Genomic DNA, 18,062 nt, shown 5'->3' with positions numbered 1-18,062 from the left:
ATAGTTAATTAAATAAATGGACTTTTATAAAACTTTTATAATATTTTATTCAATGTTTTACATTTATTTCCGAAAAAAGCGAACTCTGTAAATCAAATTTTCCTCTTGTTATGTAATAACATAAGTTGTGATTGTTACAAACCCCCTTTGAAAAGGAGAAAATTTTTATTCCTTGATGTTACATAGAATTTACACAGAAATATGAGTAGTAATAATAGATTTTTCAAAAAAAAAAATAAAAAAGACGTTTTTATACAAAATGTACACTTCGATGTTAAAGGAATATGCTAATATCATGCGTTGTTGTTTCGTCGCATCTGTTGTTTAGTATGACAATGTATATATCATACTAAATACATTTATTTAATTTTTTTATTCACTTCTATAAGATCTAGATTAAATTGATCATAAATTAAATCGCGAATTACATGTCCAGATTTGTAATCAAAGAGAGCAGCAAGCAAGCAAGGCTATACACATACATATTGCTCATAAATTTTGTTTGCATCTCATGAACTTTAGAGTAGCACATCGATTTTATATCCAATATTCGTGTAGTAGATTTTCCAATATTAATAAGATCATCTGAAAGAGGTCTAATTCTAACAAATATGAGAAGCATGTATGTATAGTTAATAATGGTTACAGACACCTGAATACCTCGGCCACCAAAGGAGGTATATTAGAGTGAAAATTAGTAACATTTTATAGTGACTGTATTGACATTGATATATGTTGCACATATATTTGTTCTTCTACGAAATCTTAGTCTTATTAAATAATATTATTTTATTTTATTTAATAGTAATTCTTTATAATTCGTTATATAATACGTAGCATTCTATGCCGAGCAGTAAATTTTTTGTGTTCTTTTTTTTTTATGTTGTACATATATAAATATATAAATATCTATAGTTACGTTAATAATATTATATATAAAATACTGATATTAATTTACGATTACGTTGCATAGATTATTTATCAAATTTATAAAGCACATTAAATGTAGTTATTAATATAAATAAATTTTCTTTTAAATGCAAAAGAAGTATACATTATAAATTTTAATAATTACAAATTGTTATTTATACAATCATGTTATGAATTTAACTGTTTTTTATTGCATATTTGTTATTTGCTTGCTTCATTGAGCATATACGCCTAACTTATATGTTATTATATTTGCTCGGCATAGAATAAAAATTGATTCTTGAGAAAACCAAAGTTAGTAACTGTACTCAAAGTACAACATTTGATTAATTTAATATAATGCAATTACAAACATAATACGAATTAAATGAAAAGAAGTTTTAATTTTATTAAATTCTTAAGTTCGTAATATATTTTTGAATGTATATTTTGACTGTCGAATATAACTTCATATGGTGCATTAATTAGATTATTATATATATATTGGAAATAATTAAGGATTTCTATAAAAAAAAGTAAGATATGGAACTTATTATTTATTTTAATGGAGGAAGTGAAAATTTGTAATTATATATATTTTACAGTTCGTCTGTCTATAATTATAAGAATAAATCGTGCTTTAATAACACAATGTATAATAAGAATGCATACATAACATTAACGTATAAAGTGGAAAGCAATAATGTGATGAAACATAATCTACATCTAAAAGAATTTATTTAATACATGCAAGGTGAGTCACTAAGTTACTATCATTTGGAATATCTTATTTATTTATAAATACAATACAAAGAAAATAGTACTTTATTGACTATTAGAAAAATGAAGTACTTAAATTAGAAAATCATTTAAAAGTTGTATTACTTGTCGTATTAAACATTTATACATTATTTTAAAAAGAAAGCTCAAAATATGTTACAAATTCATAACGTTAAATACAGAGGGTGATCGGTCAACGAACATCGTCTTTGAGCGGACTATAATTGTTAACCAATTACCCACTGTATAAACAATAATAGATTCGTTCTCAAATTATATAAATTTATTTTTTATTTATTTGCGTTATATGATCAATAATATATAAAACATTCTTAATAGTAATAGTGACTTGTCCTAGCACGATTTAATTAATAAAGAATAAAACTAATGTTTTAAATGCATGTTGTACTTTGACTAGAGAACTGATAACATTGATAATTGTCTGTTACGTGTAATCAACAAATGCTAGTCATAAATATCGAATATTAAGTTGGATTTCAGTATTGTTTCTTAATAAATATCTATGCACAAACTTATATTTATTTTCAATTATTTTGTAAACACAATCCAAAAAAAATGAAATTAATCGTAACTTGTGCAAACAAAAAAAAGAAAAAAAGAAAGGAATGAAATAAACTTATAAAAATATTAGTCTTGTCATTATCTCAATAAGAGTAATTATTTTTAATTATGTCTTAAGGTATCATTATATTGGACTATATAATATATGAATGTAAATGTGTGGGCTTCTCTAGTGTAATATATATATTTTGTCATCAAGTTCGATTGTTGTCAGGGTGAAATGCATAAAAATCGCCTTTTTACGAATGGAGTGTTAAATTTGTTAGGTAAAAGTAATACATTAAATATAAATTATATATATATATATATATATTATATATGATTTTTATTATTATTATTATTGTATAAGAGAAATAACATTAACATTGGCAATCAAATAATTTAGGTTGCACAAATAAATTGCCATAAAATTTCTCAAATTGTAGAGTAGAATATTTTTATTAATACAATGTAATTGGATATTTTATTATTTTTTATATTAGTGTATTTTTTCATTTATTTTTATGATTCAGATCGTTTTGACTAAATACATAATATTTTACAAACAAATATTTTATAAATTGTGACAACAAATTCGATATAATAATTGCAAGAAAGATAGTACGATTATAAATTGATGAAATTATAATATATTATGTTGTAATTAAAGTATGTTATTAAAGGAATCTTGCTTTGATAAAATGAGAATTATGAGAAATATACTACATAAATTCTGTGTCAATATTGAAAAGAACAATTTTTCTATCTTACAGCTATTAACATATGTAAATTGTCTTTTTTTAACATTATAAACAAAAACGCACTTTAAACATAAAAAAAAAAACAAGAAATGGTATGTATTTCATTATCTTACATTTGTACCATAATGTCATCACGATAATAAAATAAATATGATTTTCAAAATTATAACATCGTCTATATTTTATATAATAGATAAATAATAACAGTTACATTAAACATAAGAATGTATGTCTTTCTTTAGATATGGTTATAAAATTTGTAATAATATTAAATTATAAAAATAATTTTATTCAATTGGAAAGCTTAATTCACGTAATAATATTTAATAATGTCTAATGAATAGACATAATAATAATCGTTAAGTAGAGTTAAGTAGAGAATATCAATAATTATACTTTTAATAAAAACCTCTTCTGAATTAATTATCCCTTCTTAAAATAATTTTTATATTGCTATATACAAAAGTAAGATAGAAATAATTCGAGAAAATAAATATTACTGTATGAATTTACACAGAAAACAATAAAAGTAGATATAAGCCACTTTTCTTCGGCATTAATTTTAGAATAAAAATTAGCATAACAAGATAAATAATGTCATATTAAGATGGTATTCCAAGAGTTTTTCTAACAAGTTTTTGCGCGATTCTCTCAAACTCTGATCTATCTTCTCTCCACATTTTGGCAGCATCAACATTTGCTCCGCTTTCATCGTTGGGTTCAGCAAGCATACTCACTACGCTTAACAATATTTTTTCTACGCTTTGAACTGGACTCCATCTTTCTGCGCTACTCTCATATCCCATTGGATCATCGCCGGGAGCATGTAAGATGCTTATGCATACTCTTCCATCTGCATAAACTATAGGTAAATACAATATAAATAATTATGCACGCCAACTTGAAAAAATAAATTTATATTCAATATAAAAAGACATTTACTATTAGGGTGAAATATTTCACAAGTGAATTGCATTTTTGGTGGACTGAGAGGATAGTCAGATGGAAATATTAATTTAGCTGGAAATACGCCACCTTCAAAGCATGTTCCCTCTGGTCCTCTGCACATATATTTAATATTATTTAAAAATGTTATAATTTATGTATAAGATTTCTTTAATGCGTTAAATGAGTAACACAATATTTTTAAAGTTTTAAATAATATTGGAAAATGTAAATATACGTACGTAATTAATGCTTCCCATTCAAAAAAATTTTCTTCGCTTAGTGGGCCAGCAATTATACCTTCTGGTGGATTTAAGGTTAACTCTGGAAAGGTATTGCAATATCATTGATTTTTATGTCTTTTGTAGAATACTATAAATATCTTAGAAATATATTGTATAAAGCAAGACAATACGATTAAAATAAGAAAAGATTGACTTTCTTACGCTTATACTCGGCCATTAATCGTCTTAACGCAGATCCAGCCATTATTTTGACTTTACAATTGTCATATGTCTCGTCCAACGGAATGCAAATAAGAATTCAGAGTGCGATAAACTTGTATGTCTCACATTAGAAGCGACAAATTCACTGCATGGTAAGGAAAATTTGCTTTAATCTACCTTATCGACGATCCCAATGTTTTCTTTAGTGTGATATATTGTAACAGATAACGCGGACAGTATAAATACAATTTTGTTTATAAAGCCTACCTTCTTATTATTAAGTATATAAGATGCTTTTATTATTTTCCATGTTATATATGGTATATATATATATATATTATATATATATATAATCGATGACATACGTGATATGAATCATACATAAAAGTGAATAATAATATCGTCTTATACACGGAGGGTCTTATATATCTCGCATTATATGTATTGTATTTTATCCGTCAAATTTATTAATGTAAAATGATTTATATCGAAAATTTTCAAGTTGGTACTAATTCACTGATCAGTTTTCAAACAATAACAACTTAGTGTTTGTATCACATGTTAGGTTAAGTTTGTAATCTATTTTATAAACCGATGATGTGAAAGTGTTAATAAAATAATATTTGTCGATAGTTTTGTGCATCCGTATTAATAAAGTGTATTAATATGCGTAGTTATTCGTTTTTGTTAAGGCAAAAATTATATATAAAAGACAAAAATATAAAATAACAATTTTGCATTTGTACGCTATTTTCATCGTAAAGATTATTTTCTATTTATGAAATTTTAATATTTAGTTGAAAAAACATCTATTTAATTTATGAAAGATTTATAACAAGTATAAGTATAATATATTATGTAAGTATAATAATAAAATATATTATGTTTATAAAACTACAAATGATAAATATTAATACATATATTTATTTTTTAAAGAAAAATCAAAAATCTTGTGATGATGTCGATCAACGTTGTTAAATTTACTAAATTGAGAACATCTACGAATTCTACATTTTGGGCTAAATTTTCGGAATTGAAGATAGATAAACTTCGATTGGATGAAAAATCACATATTAAATTATGGGGAAGTTATTCTCTCGATGTTCCAGATAGAGAAAATAATAATCCTTTATTATTGGACTATACTTCGTTTAATGAGTAAGCAAGAGTTTATTACAAATTTATATTTCACGCATATAATATTAATTTCTAATCATTTAATTTTTAGGAATATTGAATCAAATTCAATTAATAAATCAGTAATATCTTACGGTTATATGGTTAATACAAATACGTATGAAGCATTTAGAAAGATTGATCCGCAGAGTTTTATAGATTCTATGGGAAAATGTATTATCGATGACATTACGTCTGGTGAAGCATTAACCGAGCCATGGAAACTTTCCATATTTTTATTATTTTCTTATGCCGATTTGAAATCTTATAAGTTTCATTATTGGATAGCACATCCTACGCCTTTGTCTTTGCCAGAAATGTATCATGAAAAAATTCCGAAATCAATAAACGACATTTTTTCGGAAAACCAATTAGATAAATTATATGAAAGTTTTCAACAATTGGATTACAAACAAAAGCCATTTTTTTCTGTTTTTCTATTCAACAAAAAGAATATCGAAGTTAATACTTTAAGCAAAGGTATCACATATATTAACGCGTGTGAAAATAAAGTTGGGGTAATATATGATTTATATTACTTATTCTAAATAACATTGATAATATAGATTAATTTAGATATAAATATAGTAACTGATTATTTATGTTTATTTTAGATAGATTGTGAAATATTTTTTGCGTTCTACGATCCATGCAAAAGTTTAGAACCTGGTTGGCAATTAAGGAATCTTTTATGTCTATTATTTTGGCATTGCCCCACACATTCTTTTACAAAGAGTATACAAATATTATCTCTGCGTAAAAATGATTTTAGAACGGCTGTTGTATATACTTTGAAATGTAAAGAGTACGCGGATCAAGAAAAGGTGAAAAAATCTATATCCGGCAGTCATTTAGTTGGATGGGAACAGAATGAAAATGGTAAAATGGGTCCTCGAATTATTGATTTATCTGAGAGTTTAAATCCGATTAAGTAAGTTCTACGAATATCATTATTTTTAAATTCTATAATCTATAAATTATTATTATTATTATTATTATTATTATTATTATTATTATTATTATTATTATTATTATTATTATTATTAATATATAATATACAGGCTAGCAGAAAATGCAATTAATTTAAATTTAAAATTAATGAAATGGCGGCTTGTTCCTGATTTGGATTTAGAGAAGATCAGTAATCTCAAATGTTTATTATTGGGTGCTGGAACATTAGGATGTGCAGTAGCCAGAGTACTCATTGGTTGGGGTATTACCAACATTACATTTGTGGATAAATCAACAGTTTCTCATAGTAACACTGTAAGACAAAGTCTTTACACTCACGAAGATGCTGTGCAAAGAAAATTTAAAGTAGATGCTGCTAAAGATGCTTTGCTTAAGATTCTCCCAACAATGGTAAATATTTTATAAAATATATATTAAGTATTTCTAGTAAATACATTTTTGTGTTATTTTATGTTACTTGCACTTATATTCCATAGAATGTACACAGTATTAACTTACAAATTCCGATGCCTGGACACGTAGTCGGACAAAGTATGTTGAACGCAACTAAAGAAGCTGTTGAAAAGTTAGAAAATGCCATTGCTGGAAACGATGTAGTATTTTTACTATTAGATTCACGCGAAGCTAGATGGTTACCAACTTTACTATGCGCAGTAATGAAAAAAATAACTATTAACGCAGCTTTGGGTTTTGATACTTATATGGTACAACGACATGGAATAAGAAATTTGACGGATAGTCCTGTATCTGATATTACCACACTAAATCCTGATGGAAAGGATCTTGGGTGTTATTTTTGCAATGACGTAACCCAACCGGGAAATGTAAATTTATTTCTTAGAAATAATGTAATAATTTATTGGTAAATTATAAAAAAATAATTCTAAATATTATTCTAGTCTCAAACAGATAGAACTCTTGACCTACAGTGTACAGTAAGTCGTCCAGGATTGTCTCAAATTGCTGCAGGCTTAGCAGTAGAATTAATGGTCGCAATAACTCAACATCCACAAGGGTTAGAAATATTTCATTATATTTCCTAATAAATGTTATCAATACGCGTATTAATAAAAGTTTAATGTTTATGCAATTTATAGTTTAGAAGCTAGGGCACTGGTAACTGAAAATAAAAACAACGTCAATTCAAATTTCAACGGTAACACATTAGAAGGATTACTTGGAGCTATACCGCATACAATAAGAGGATCTATTTGGTCATTTGAATCCTTTCTGACTGTTACCCATAGATTTTCTTCTTGCGCTGCGTGTTCCCTACCATTGATGTTGGAATATAAAAAACGTGGCTTCCAGTTCATACTCGATGCTTGCAATATACCGAATTATTTGGAAAAATTGTGCGGTTTGGAAGAACTTTTGAATGATTCAGACTTAGATAAGGTAGAAAGCAATAATAATATAATAGAAATGCAATAATATAACAAAGAAAAAATAAAAATTAATTTTTATTGGAACATTTTGTATTTTTTTCAGCTTTGTAATTTTTTAGATGATTCTAGTGAAGACGAAGAACAATTCAGATTGATGTCAATTTGAATCAATTGCTCTCATATATCTTTTACTTTTTATTCTAATTTTATTGTACATCTTACTATACATTTGTATATTTTTTCTAATCAAACATTTAAGTAGATGTTAATAGGGAATTTAAATATTTATTAATTTACATATGTACTTTATATACTTGCGATATATTATATAACGTGAATATAAATATTGTCTGTTTCAATCGAATGATAAATAAACATATTGTTTATGTATAAACAAATGAAATTAAGGAACAAACAATATAAGCATTCATTATTAAAAAAAACTTTTTAATTTAAAAAAAGGAAAAATATCAACATTGACATACATAACGCAGTTAGAATTAAAGTACGTGCATACAAATCGATTCGTTGTCATCTGTTGTTAGTATTTTATTATTTTTTATTAGTTTCTTAAGCGTACACTAGTGCTGTCTAAATTCTCTTAGTCCATTTTTACTTTTGTAAATGTTTTAACATCACTATCAAAAATTTTGTTAGAAAAAAAGTTTTTTTGTATATTTTCGTTTTAAGACTTACAATTAGTCGTTGTAAAAACAAATTTTTTTCCTAATGTCTGTCCAAAGAATCAACAAATGATCGATCTATTAAACGAATCTATGTATTTATTTATAAGAAAAATTTTATTTGTTATACTTTGGTATTAAAAAATGTAACCGTTAGATAAATAACGATTGTTTAAAAAATTTCGTTGGAGAGCGCTGGCATATACTGCTGCGTATGTAGTTGAAAATTTTGCCAGTAGAATACGCTAGTGCATCTCGAATTCCATGCATTCCAGCGTAATGTCGAGTACTGGTGGGGGTAGTGAGTCTACCTCTCGTGTCAAACGGGTTGGACTTCGTGTGTCCGCCCGCATACCATTAGATTTCTATCCTTTTCAATGAAAATACATGTAAACGGTGTTATCGCTAAGTGAACATTAGTTTCTTTAAATGGTTTTACCATACTTTATTATCTAAACGTCATTTCAATACTTTCGGGTAAGTGACATTATTTTGATCACTCAAATAATATTAAATAAACCGACTTTACGAGGAAGGAATGCGTGTCTTGCTTTTTTATGGCACGCCACACCGCATTCCTCTTTTGATTCCCGCGAACGCATCGTAACTGTGAAAAGGATTACTTTTTTTTTTAAACCTTAAACAAACAATTAAATTCCTTCTCATCGACATCGAATAATAAAATTCCAAATTCATTTACCGATTAAATAGATGATCAACGCATTTCGAATAAATATTGTAATTATCTACCATTCGATCGTTGCAATTTTAATTCTTACTTACCGCGATAGGTAAAACGCGATGTTCGATAATCGTTTTGCAATGATCTGTGTATCGCGATAACTGAATAGACGCGCATTTTAATGACAAATTTAAGAAAAATATCATTTTCGATCAATTTTCTTTAACAACAAATATCCAATTACAAATAATATTCGTAGAAAATATTTTAAACATTTTCTACGATTACAAAGATACATAATTATATTATCAAATACAAAATACAATTCCTTTGTTGTATTTTACAATTATTGAAGATTATCTAAGAACAATGATCTAAAGTTGAAGAAATTCGAAAAAGAGCGCGGTGTTTGGTACCCAAGGTAAAATAAATATTATAGAAAATACAGAAAACAAAAATAAAATTTCAATGAGGTTTCTAAGGGAGCAAGGAGGATTATAAAGGAAGGAATTTATTAAGGGATTATAGGAAAAGGGTAAACTAATGTAAGTGTGTCTAAGACAATAATCACGATAAGAGTCATCGATACTCTAAGGAAATGGAGAAGGAGGAGGAGTTGGAGGTGGGACAGGGGGGAGAAGAAATAGGAACACGATATCGGCGAATTGGTGGAAGATTGGTAGGGGGTCTGAGGGGGTACTAGCAGAGGGATCAGCGGGGGGTCGACGGGAGTGAATCGTGTGCGGGGGTGGGAGGAAGGGAGGGGGGAGCTAAAGAGACGGGCCTCTCTCGATGGCGAGAGTCCGCATTCCACAGACAATGTCATGTTTTTTTAATCCCCGTTTGACTTTATTCGCGTCATCTTTGAACTCCTTAAAAGATCATAATAAAAACTTCATTTTCTATTTTATTTTCTTAGTAAAGAACAGAATTGACCATTTGCGCGAACGAGGTGGTTAAGGGTCAGCTTATAAACGAATTACCAAAAGGTAGAACGTGTGAAGGTCAACTGCAATACTTTTTAAGAGGCGCGCCACAATTTTCGCGCCTTCCTTGAGAAGAGAAAGAGAAAGCAGAGGGAGAGGGTGGGGGTGACGAAGAGCGGAAACGATAAAAAAAGAAAAAAAAGAAAGCTAGAGGAGAAAGAAGATATATATTGTTCGACGATTGCTGCAAGGAAAAGTGAAAAATTATCAAAAGTGATATGTCGGCCCTCGAAAGCGCATTGGATGTCCTATCTAGAGCTGCTACTATGGTACAAGGTTAGTTGACAATTATTTCAATGAATAATTTAATTTTAGAATTTATTATAATAGTAGTTTTAGTATTTTTGTCATTTAATCTAACAATTTAGTAGTTGATTTATGTGCAATATCCCTCTTCTTCGTGTTTCTCGTCTATTATTTAAATAATTTATTTATTGATTTTTTTTTCTTGCCTCAATTCTCTTTCTTCTTATTTTTTTTTTTTTGTAAGAAAGAGAGCCTTTTTTATTTTAATTTATGCATCTATTTATCTAATTTTTATTTCAATATCCATCAGATAATGTGACTCATGTATTGCGAGATAATTAAAATTTTAAAAATTCGCGGCCAGCCGATTGTGGCGCTATCTGACAAAATTGCGTGGTACGACTGTTGAATGCAATTTTGCTTATATTTAGGCGTCGCGCACTTTAGCGCGTTTTCGCCCTTCAACGCCAACGATTATGAATGACTACGTTCTTTCATTTATATACTTATGTACTTATGTGTGTATATAATAATTACGATGATAACAAGGAGAAAAGATTTAACAATGCATAACTTTTCGCACACACAATATATACGTACAAGTAGCGTCTAGTTTTTGACAATTTATAATTATGCTTCTTTCGTCTCGATAATTTGCTTCCTACTTTTTCGAACTAATATTTAGATTTTTTTATTATTATTACTATTATTTTCACTTGATATTAGCGCGTGCGATTTAAATGATGAATTGTATTCAATACGTATCTTCCAATGAGAAATAAAAAGAATAATCATGTAGTCGAAATATTGAATGAAGGGCTGATCGAGATAAGCGTTTATGGAAAATATTGATATTAAATGTTAGAGAATAGGACAGGGAAAGAAAAAAAAGAGGAAAGAGAGAAAGAGAGAAATAATATATATCACTTAGATTTTTTATTCTCTATATTATACGTGAGCATATAAAAGTAGCACAACAGAAGAGAGAATTGTCCATGTTCCTTTTGAAAAAAAGATATATATATATATATATATATATATGTGTGTATTGTATGAATATGCATGTATTGTAACGAGAACACATGCAACTATGATTAATTCCTGATATTATTCTTATATGCATATGTATCGTTTAACGTAAAAATACGTTAGAATACGAATCATTTAAAAATTCGTTACGCGTGATTTAGTAATATCTAATTAAAATGACATTCTTTTTCTATAAACAATAAATGTGTTCCGTTTGTTTGAAAGTGCAATAAATTTTTTTGTTTACTTATTTGCAGGTTAATGCCTGCTAACATATACCTTTTTACATCATTATATACTTCCTTTGAGTATGTTATATTTTGTTGATTGTACGGAAATATTTCATAAACGTTTGTCCGTTATGATTCGTCTATTTCATTGATATTTCGTTCAAGGTGATTATTCTTTTTCTTTCAGAAGAGGAAGAAGAAGAAGAGAGTCGTGAGAATGGATAACTCCGCTAGACAGACGATGAATCGATCGCAACTTTATCGAAGCATTAATCTGTGCCAACGACAGCCATATAGTCATGCGGGTTGTCTTGCTAAATGATAAACAACAACTACTGTCTGACTTGAGAGAAGATATTTATTTTTGTAAGTAAATCGCACGACTTTTTTCCGCTAATGTTCATCCTAAAAAGTTCTTGTATTTATTGAGTAAAATAATAGACGATTATCAATTTATCGTCTTCCTCTTTGTTGATTATTAAGAAATTATCAATTTTTTTGTTTTATTTTTTTAACGACAGATAAGAAACAATAGAGCAAATAGAGATGCACAAGAATGGCATCGGAAATGTATTTTTATTCTGTATCAATTTTATATCACAACACACGTGGTACTTTCAAAGTTCGTATTTTGCGGTTTGACATGGTAGACCCGATTATTGTTATATGAAACGTGCGAATAAACTATCAAAAAATCGCATGGGAAGAATTTACGAGACCGTATATCGCTTTAGAAAAGACCTTTTAATAAAAAGACAGATTTACCGCGATTATTCGCGTACTTTTACACGACATTTAACATAACCGACGTATTATGATATACCCAGATAATATCCAGATTTTTATCATTCACTAAATCTCACGCTATTAAATTTGAAAACTTTCGACGGGAAATACTTTTTTATTTAATATTGTAGGATTTCAGGTTGGATTTTAAGAAACTAACCCGATATGGATAACACCACAAATTCAATCCCACAATATCAAGAATTCGATATTATTTAACAGAAAATTGTGCTTCGATGAGTGTCATATTTTGGCACATTGCGGTCGTTCAAATTGGACAGCGGACTGTAGCTACACATCCAGCATGTCTTCTTTCCCTTTTTAGCTTTTTCCGTTCACAAATGCTGGTCCTTTGGTTATAAACCTGTTTGCTTGTCTTTCTTGATGATCCTCTCACGGCTATTAGGCCGTTTCCTGTCTCCTCTTGAGAAGCAAACTCGTTTTCTCGCGTTTGCGCATGTGTACAACGATAATAACATTCCTAATAAAGAGAATTTAAGATTATAACATTTAGATTTTAGCATTTTTTTCATTCTAATTTGTGTTTTTAAACCAAATAAAAAGATCGAATCTTATAAATTGCGATTTCTCTGACAATATTAAAAAGCTTTTGAATTAATATAAAATAGCAATCCCCTCTTTAGTCAACCCTTAACAATCTATTATTATTGTTCCTTTATAAGTTTCCTATGAAAAATAATGTAACATATTAATTAAATGTAGGATTTTATCATTTTTATAGTTTATTTAATAAATATTTATTAACTTTTCTTAGAAAGAGTAAAAGGATGATAGAAGTAAATATATGTATAAGATTATATTATATATAACTTCCTAACATGACTTCTTAACGTAACTTCTTAACAACTTCTTAGCAGAACTTATCGTTCTTTTGTTAAGCATATATTGGTCTAAGAGCTGGCTACATAAAAATGCATTTGTCTGGTTCAAGATTCATTTCTATTGAAAAAAGTACCTTTGGTATAGCTGAACATAAAACTGCAAGTCTGCCATCGCAAAAATGGGGCCTAAAGCGGGGGGAAATACGATTGAATACGATTGAAGTACGATTGAATACAAGGTGAAAATGTCCGCGTTAAGAGACTTGCAAAAGATTACTCTATCAGTAAAATATTTTCGAAAATACCTTGTAGAAAGATTTTTTAGAAGCCTTTTTGAAAGGTTTAAAGCTTTTCAAGAAATGTTTTAGAATTGATTTTTGATAAATTTGATTTTTTTTAAATTAATTTTTACACCCCTTTGGCGCGCTCTGGCGGCACTTTAACCCCGAGCAAACTGTCTACCAATATTTTTTCGCGATTCTTTAATATAAATACAAGCTTTTTCCATAATTAGAATCCGTGAACCTTATGATTTTTTTGACACCTAAATGTCACGTTTTCAATCGTACCCCCCCCCCGCTTTAGGCCCCAGTTTTGCGATGGCAGATTTGCAGATTTATGTTCAGCTATACCAAAGGTACCTTTTTCAATAGAAATGAATCTTGAACCAGATAAATGCATTTTTATGTAACCAGCTCTCCGTCTATATGAGCTGTTCAGTGCACACATCGATTAACTCCGTAAAACAAAAAGTTGACAAATGCGATGAAATAATGTATATTATTGTATTACTTATTATTCAATGGCCAACAAAATTTTGTCGTTTAATGGTGTTAATCTTTATTATTCAGGAAAGTTATTATAAATATAAAAAGTTATGACTATACCAAGTGCTTTGACACTTAAATTTAAGATTTTTCAAAAAGTGGAGTTAATCGATGTGTGCACTGAATGGCTCATATAGGTGTCATCCCTTTCTTGTCGTCCACTTAAATTTAACTATAAGAAAAACATTAACGTACATATTCAATAATGATCGTTACCGAATATTTATATCTTAACCATTTGTTGTTTTTACATTTATTCACGCATTCATTTATAAATTTTTCCCAATCCTACACGTTTAACCCCTTCCCGTACTTTAGCGAGTCTGACTCGCGATGAAGATTTTTGCCCAAACACGAATATTGCGAATCAGACTCGCGAACAGATACTTGGGTTCGTATTCTGACTATTTACAAACAGCTTATAAACAAACATCACTCTAGTCCAGTGGTCGGCAAAGTGGTGGTCCGCAAGAAAATTTCACTGATCCCTAGAGAAATATGGAATATACTTACTCATCACGTTAAGTTATGTTTTAAAATGCATTGAAACATAATTCAATTCATAACAATACATAGCTTTCATAATTTGGTTACAATTAATAATTTCATTTTATTAACTAGGTACATTTTATGTGTTTTTAGATCATAATTTTTTTTGTAAATATATTTAACACTTAAAAAATCCTATTAATGGTCCGCGGGATTTAAATTATGAATTGACTGGTCCGTGAGGTCAAAAAGTTTGGCGACTGATGCTCTAGTCTGTTTAGCGCGCGTCGATGCCTACCGCTTGGGCCTGAGTTTCGTCGAGCTAAATAGCATGGGAAGGGGTTAATAATGAAATTTGTTTTGATTTATAGAAGGTGGACCCAAAACAATAGATTTGCATCGTAGGCAAAGTAGTACGAGACGTAAGGAACGTCGAATGGACCCTATTCAAAACGAAGCACTTGACATGTCTACGAATAAAACCGTCACTACGACGTACCACAGACCCAGTATAATCATATCTCCTACGTCGCAGTCTGGTAAGAAATTATTATCATTTTCAAATATAATTCTTATTATTAATAAATATAATAGTTAAATAACAAAACCAAACAAGAATAAACAGACAAAATATTTTTTTAATTTTTAATACAAAATAAAAAATAGTTCATTTCATTTCTCATCTTGAAAAGTTGACAAATTTTTCTTCCAAAAATTTTCTATTATTATAGGATTCTAAATCGACGAAACGTTAAATATTTCATATAATTTTGTATCGTCAATCGTTTTTTTTTAGAACGAATGAAGAATAACTCTTGGAATCTTTCGTCTTTGTAATGAGTTTCTAAAGTTTTATTGTCTTTTCTTAGGGTGAAAACGTTATGTCTCGGCTGAGTAATATACTTTGTTCGATTGAATGAAATGCATTAAAACATAATGCAGATGTTGATTACGCGATGAATACTAATACGATTGGTTATTATCAAACAAATGCTTTTATAATTGAATATTTAAAATGTTTGTAAGGGATTCGACGTAAACAAAGAAATTAACTATTTTTATTTTAAAAATAGAAATTATAATTATCGATATTTATAAACGTTAATTTTTTGGGTACTTCCGTGACAAGATTTAATCAAATTTGGTTATAAGAAATGAACAAAACTTTCATCTTTCTTTTTATTTTCTTTCTTTCTTTCTTTTTTCTTTTTTTTCGTTTATAGTAAGAACAAACGATTGGGATACGATAAATAGGTCAGAATCATCATCCTCAAATGACACCAGTAACGGCAGGAAAACGTGCAGCATTTATGATTCAGCGATAGACGAACACTTTAAAAGATCCCTAGGTGCTGAAAAATACGCGGCAGTTTTTCATGCCACCGGTGCTGACAAAGAAATTGGTTTAAGTGGTAAGTTCAAACAATATTTTTCTATTTCCTATCTTCGTCGTCGCCCCCTCCCCTTATTTACTGTCGATTATTAAATCACACGTTGTTTCTTGTATTTTTTTCTTCTTCTTATTTTTTGCAGTCGACGATCACTTCGCAAAATCGTTGGGTGATAAATGGACGACGTTGAAGGAGCCAGTGAATGGAAGAAGTTCCTCTAATCACGTATCAGTTCCCGCGGGAGACATCAATTCCTTCCCTTCCTTTCATTATTGCCCTTCTTGCGTTTTCCCCGATAAGGTTGGACCACCATAATGGAACTTCTTTTTGCTTTTGACTGGTTACACGGATATGGGTAGAAATGTTTTATGCGTTTACCCGTACGCTAAATATTTTAGAGAATGATTTTTTATCATTAATATAGTGTATATAGTAGAATATTTTCGTAGCTCGCGCCATTTGTTGAAGTTATTATTATTATTATTATTATTATTATTATTATTATTATTATTATTATTATTATTATTATTATTATTATTATTATTATTATTATTATTATTATTATTATTATTATTTTCATTGTTAACGTTCGTGCGAAAGTTAAAAAGAAAGAAAGACGAAAAAGAAAAAGAGAAAGTATTTATTAAACTTGTCGATGAACGACTTGTACGTGTATTTATGTAAATAATTATATGAGTCGTTTATTTTGAAAGTGGCCTAACTCCATTTATGTTCGAATCAAGATATTGAAGGGTTTGCGTTTCAATGCAATTAAAAATATACAAACAGGATACTAACGACTTATACTGCTTGAGTGTATCTAAAGGTGTTCAATTTATAGTTTCTGTTAAAATAATGGTAATTATTAAGCGAATAATATGCACTTTCTTATCAAGAATGAATTTAGGCCACTTTCAAAACAAACTTTTTCATCACTTCATTAGTCAACAAATTTTCTTGTTATAAAATTTTCATGATTTTATATATATTATTAAGAAATTGCTTCAGAATGAAAAGATCATGTAAAAATGTAACTATTACAGTAGCTAACTCGATTTTTTTGGAAAATGGAGTTAGGCCACTTTCAAAATAAACGGCTCACATGTATTGCGCACTCGCTTAGTATATATCACAACAATATATATATATATATATATATATATATATATATATATATATATGTGTATAGATGCATATACACGCACAGAGAGATAGTTAAGAACACGTGCATACACATTAACAAACACACAAGTATACAATTAAATTTTTCTTAACGAGAAAAAGAAAATACATGTATGTGTTGAAAAATTTTGAGCCTAACACAGAAACCATTTTTTTCTTCAGTCAAACTTGCTTCTTTTTTTTTCTTAAGTAAAAGTTTGTTTTCTCGGTAAGACTCAAAAATTGTTCAACTTATCCTCGTAGCATACAGAAAGAGCACTGCACAATTAAACGTACAAAATACTCTACGTTTTATCCGTCGTTTTAAATGCAATCTAGAATATACAAAGAAATGATTTTTTTAATAACCTAGTAGACATTTGTTTAAACACTACAATCACTATCACAATACAAAACGATGCTTTTTTTTTAATGAAATAAATGTTGAAGGTTGTACGTTTTTTCGCGATTCTTACGAACCTCGTCGATATTTTAGAAGAACGTTGAAAGTGTAGACTATTTAAAAGGAAAAGTACTGATTTCAAATGGTGCTAGGAAGTAGAATTGAAACCCCAGCACACATAGAAGTCAGTGCTTATACCTTTTTTATTTTTAATCATTTGCGACGTTATAATCTTCCTCATAAAGACAGTGTTTGCATATATAGAAATAACAACTAGTAATTTTTAACGAGACGACACACGTTTCATTAATGACCCCCATCTTTTCGTCGAGTTACACAAAAATAAATAAACGAACAAACAAACAAATA

General features: G+C 28.6%; 3 protein-coding genes across 4 annotated transcripts; 2 read left to right on the top strand and 1 right to left on the bottom strand.

Moving 5' to 3' along the window:
• Positions 1 to 2,690: 2,690 nt before the first annotated feature.
• Ubc7 (ubiquitin conjugating enzyme 7) lies at positions 2,691 to 4,563 on the bottom strand. The gene is made up of 4 exons (XM_015321399.2): positions 4,403 to 4,563; positions 4,199 to 4,280; positions 3,954 to 4,072; positions 2,691 to 3,873 (listed from the first exon to the last, which is right to left on the bottom strand). The coding sequence occupies exons 1-4, from the start codon at positions 4,443 to 4,445 to the stop codon at positions 3,614 to 3,616; spliced, it is 504 nt and encodes a 167-aa protein (XP_015176885.1). The 5' UTR covers positions 4,446 to 4,563; the 3' UTR covers positions 2,691 to 3,613.
• Positions 4,564 to 4,670: 107 nt separating this feature from the next.
• Positions 4,671 to 8,282, top strand: Atg7 (Autophagy-related 7). Of its 2 annotated transcripts, XR_016178361.1 has the most exons (10): positions 4,671 to 5,260; positions 5,339 to 5,560; positions 5,631 to 6,096; positions 6,193 to 6,509; positions 6,640 to 6,940; positions 7,027 to 7,374; positions 7,450 to 7,565; positions 7,648 to 7,706; positions 7,798 to 7,948; positions 8,042 to 8,282. XR_016178361.1 is itself a non-coding variant. In XM_015321396.2 (9 exons), exons 2-9 carry the CDS (start codon positions 5,358 to 5,360, stop codon positions 8,102 to 8,104), a joined length of 2,115 nt encoding a protein of 704 aa, XP_015176882.1. In that variant the 5' UTR covers positions 4,671 to 5,260; positions 5,339 to 5,357; the 3' UTR covers positions 8,105 to 8,282. The 2 variants fall into 2 exon arrangements, 1 of the variants encoding a protein (XP_015176882.1); XM_015321396.2 differs by having other exon boundaries at positions 7,648 to 7,948.
• Positions 8,283 to 8,428: 146 nt separating this feature from the next.
• LOC107066612 (uncharacterized) lies at positions 8,429 to 18,062 on the top strand. The gene is made up of 5 exons (XM_015321401.2): positions 8,429 to 9,098; positions 10,223 to 10,565; positions 15,110 to 15,277; positions 15,962 to 16,150; positions 16,272 to 18,062. Exons 2-5 carry the CDS (start codon positions 10,508 to 10,510, stop codon positions 16,442 to 16,444), a joined length of 588 nt encoding a protein of 195 aa, XP_015176887.1. The 5' UTR covers positions 8,429 to 9,098; positions 10,223 to 10,507; the 3' UTR covers positions 16,445 to 18,062.

The sequence above is a fragment of the Polistes dominula genome, unplaced genomic scaffold (genome assembly GCF_049000335.1).
Source record: "Polistes dominula isolate Pdom_NZ unplaced genomic scaffold, Pdom_raw_medaka contig_24, whole genome shotgun sequence".
Taxonomy (NCBI): domain Eukaryota; kingdom Metazoa; phylum Arthropoda; class Insecta; order Hymenoptera; family Vespidae; genus Polistes; species Polistes dominula.
Note: the sequence above shows the minus strand (reverse complement) of the source record. Positions and strands in the feature narration are given on the sequence as shown.

Bases quoted from the DNA above. Each gene is read 5' to 3' on its own strand.
- Ubc7 (XM_015321399.2), bottom strand. From the start codon at position 4,445: ATGGCTGGATCTGCGTTAAGACGATTAATGGCCGAGTATAAGC. The intron at 4,281-4,402 runs GTAAGAAAGTCA...ATACCTTTCCAG, and splicing joins ATTAATGGCCGAGTATAAGC to AGTTAACCTTAAATCCACCA. The intron at 4,073-4,198 runs GTACGTATATTT...ATATATGTGCAG, and splicing joins GAATGGGAAGCATTAATTAC to AGGACCAGAGGGAACATGCT.
- Atg7 (XM_015321396.2), top strand. From the start codon at position 5,358: ATGATGTCGATCAACGTTGTTAAATTTACTAAATTGAGAACATCTACG. The intron at 6,510-6,639 runs GTAAGTTCTACG...TATAATATACAG, and splicing joins GAGAGTTTAAATCCGATTAA to GCTAGCAGAAAATGCAATTA. The intron at 7,949-8,041 runs GTAGAAAGCAAT...TATTTTTTTCAG, and splicing joins ATGATTCAGACTTAGATAAG to CTTTGTAATTTTTTAGATGA.
- LOC107066612 (XM_015321401.2), top strand. From the start codon at position 10,508: ATGTCGGCCCTCGAAAGCGCATTGGATGTCCTATCTAGAGCTGCTACT. The intron at 10,566-15,109 runs GTTAGTTGACAA...TTTGATTTATAG, and splicing joins AGCTGCTACTATGGTACAAG to AAGGTGGACCCAAAACAATA. The intron at 15,278-15,961 runs GTAAGAAATTAT...TTTCGTTTATAG, and splicing joins ATCTCCTACGTCGCAGTCTG to TAAGAACAAACGATTGGGAT.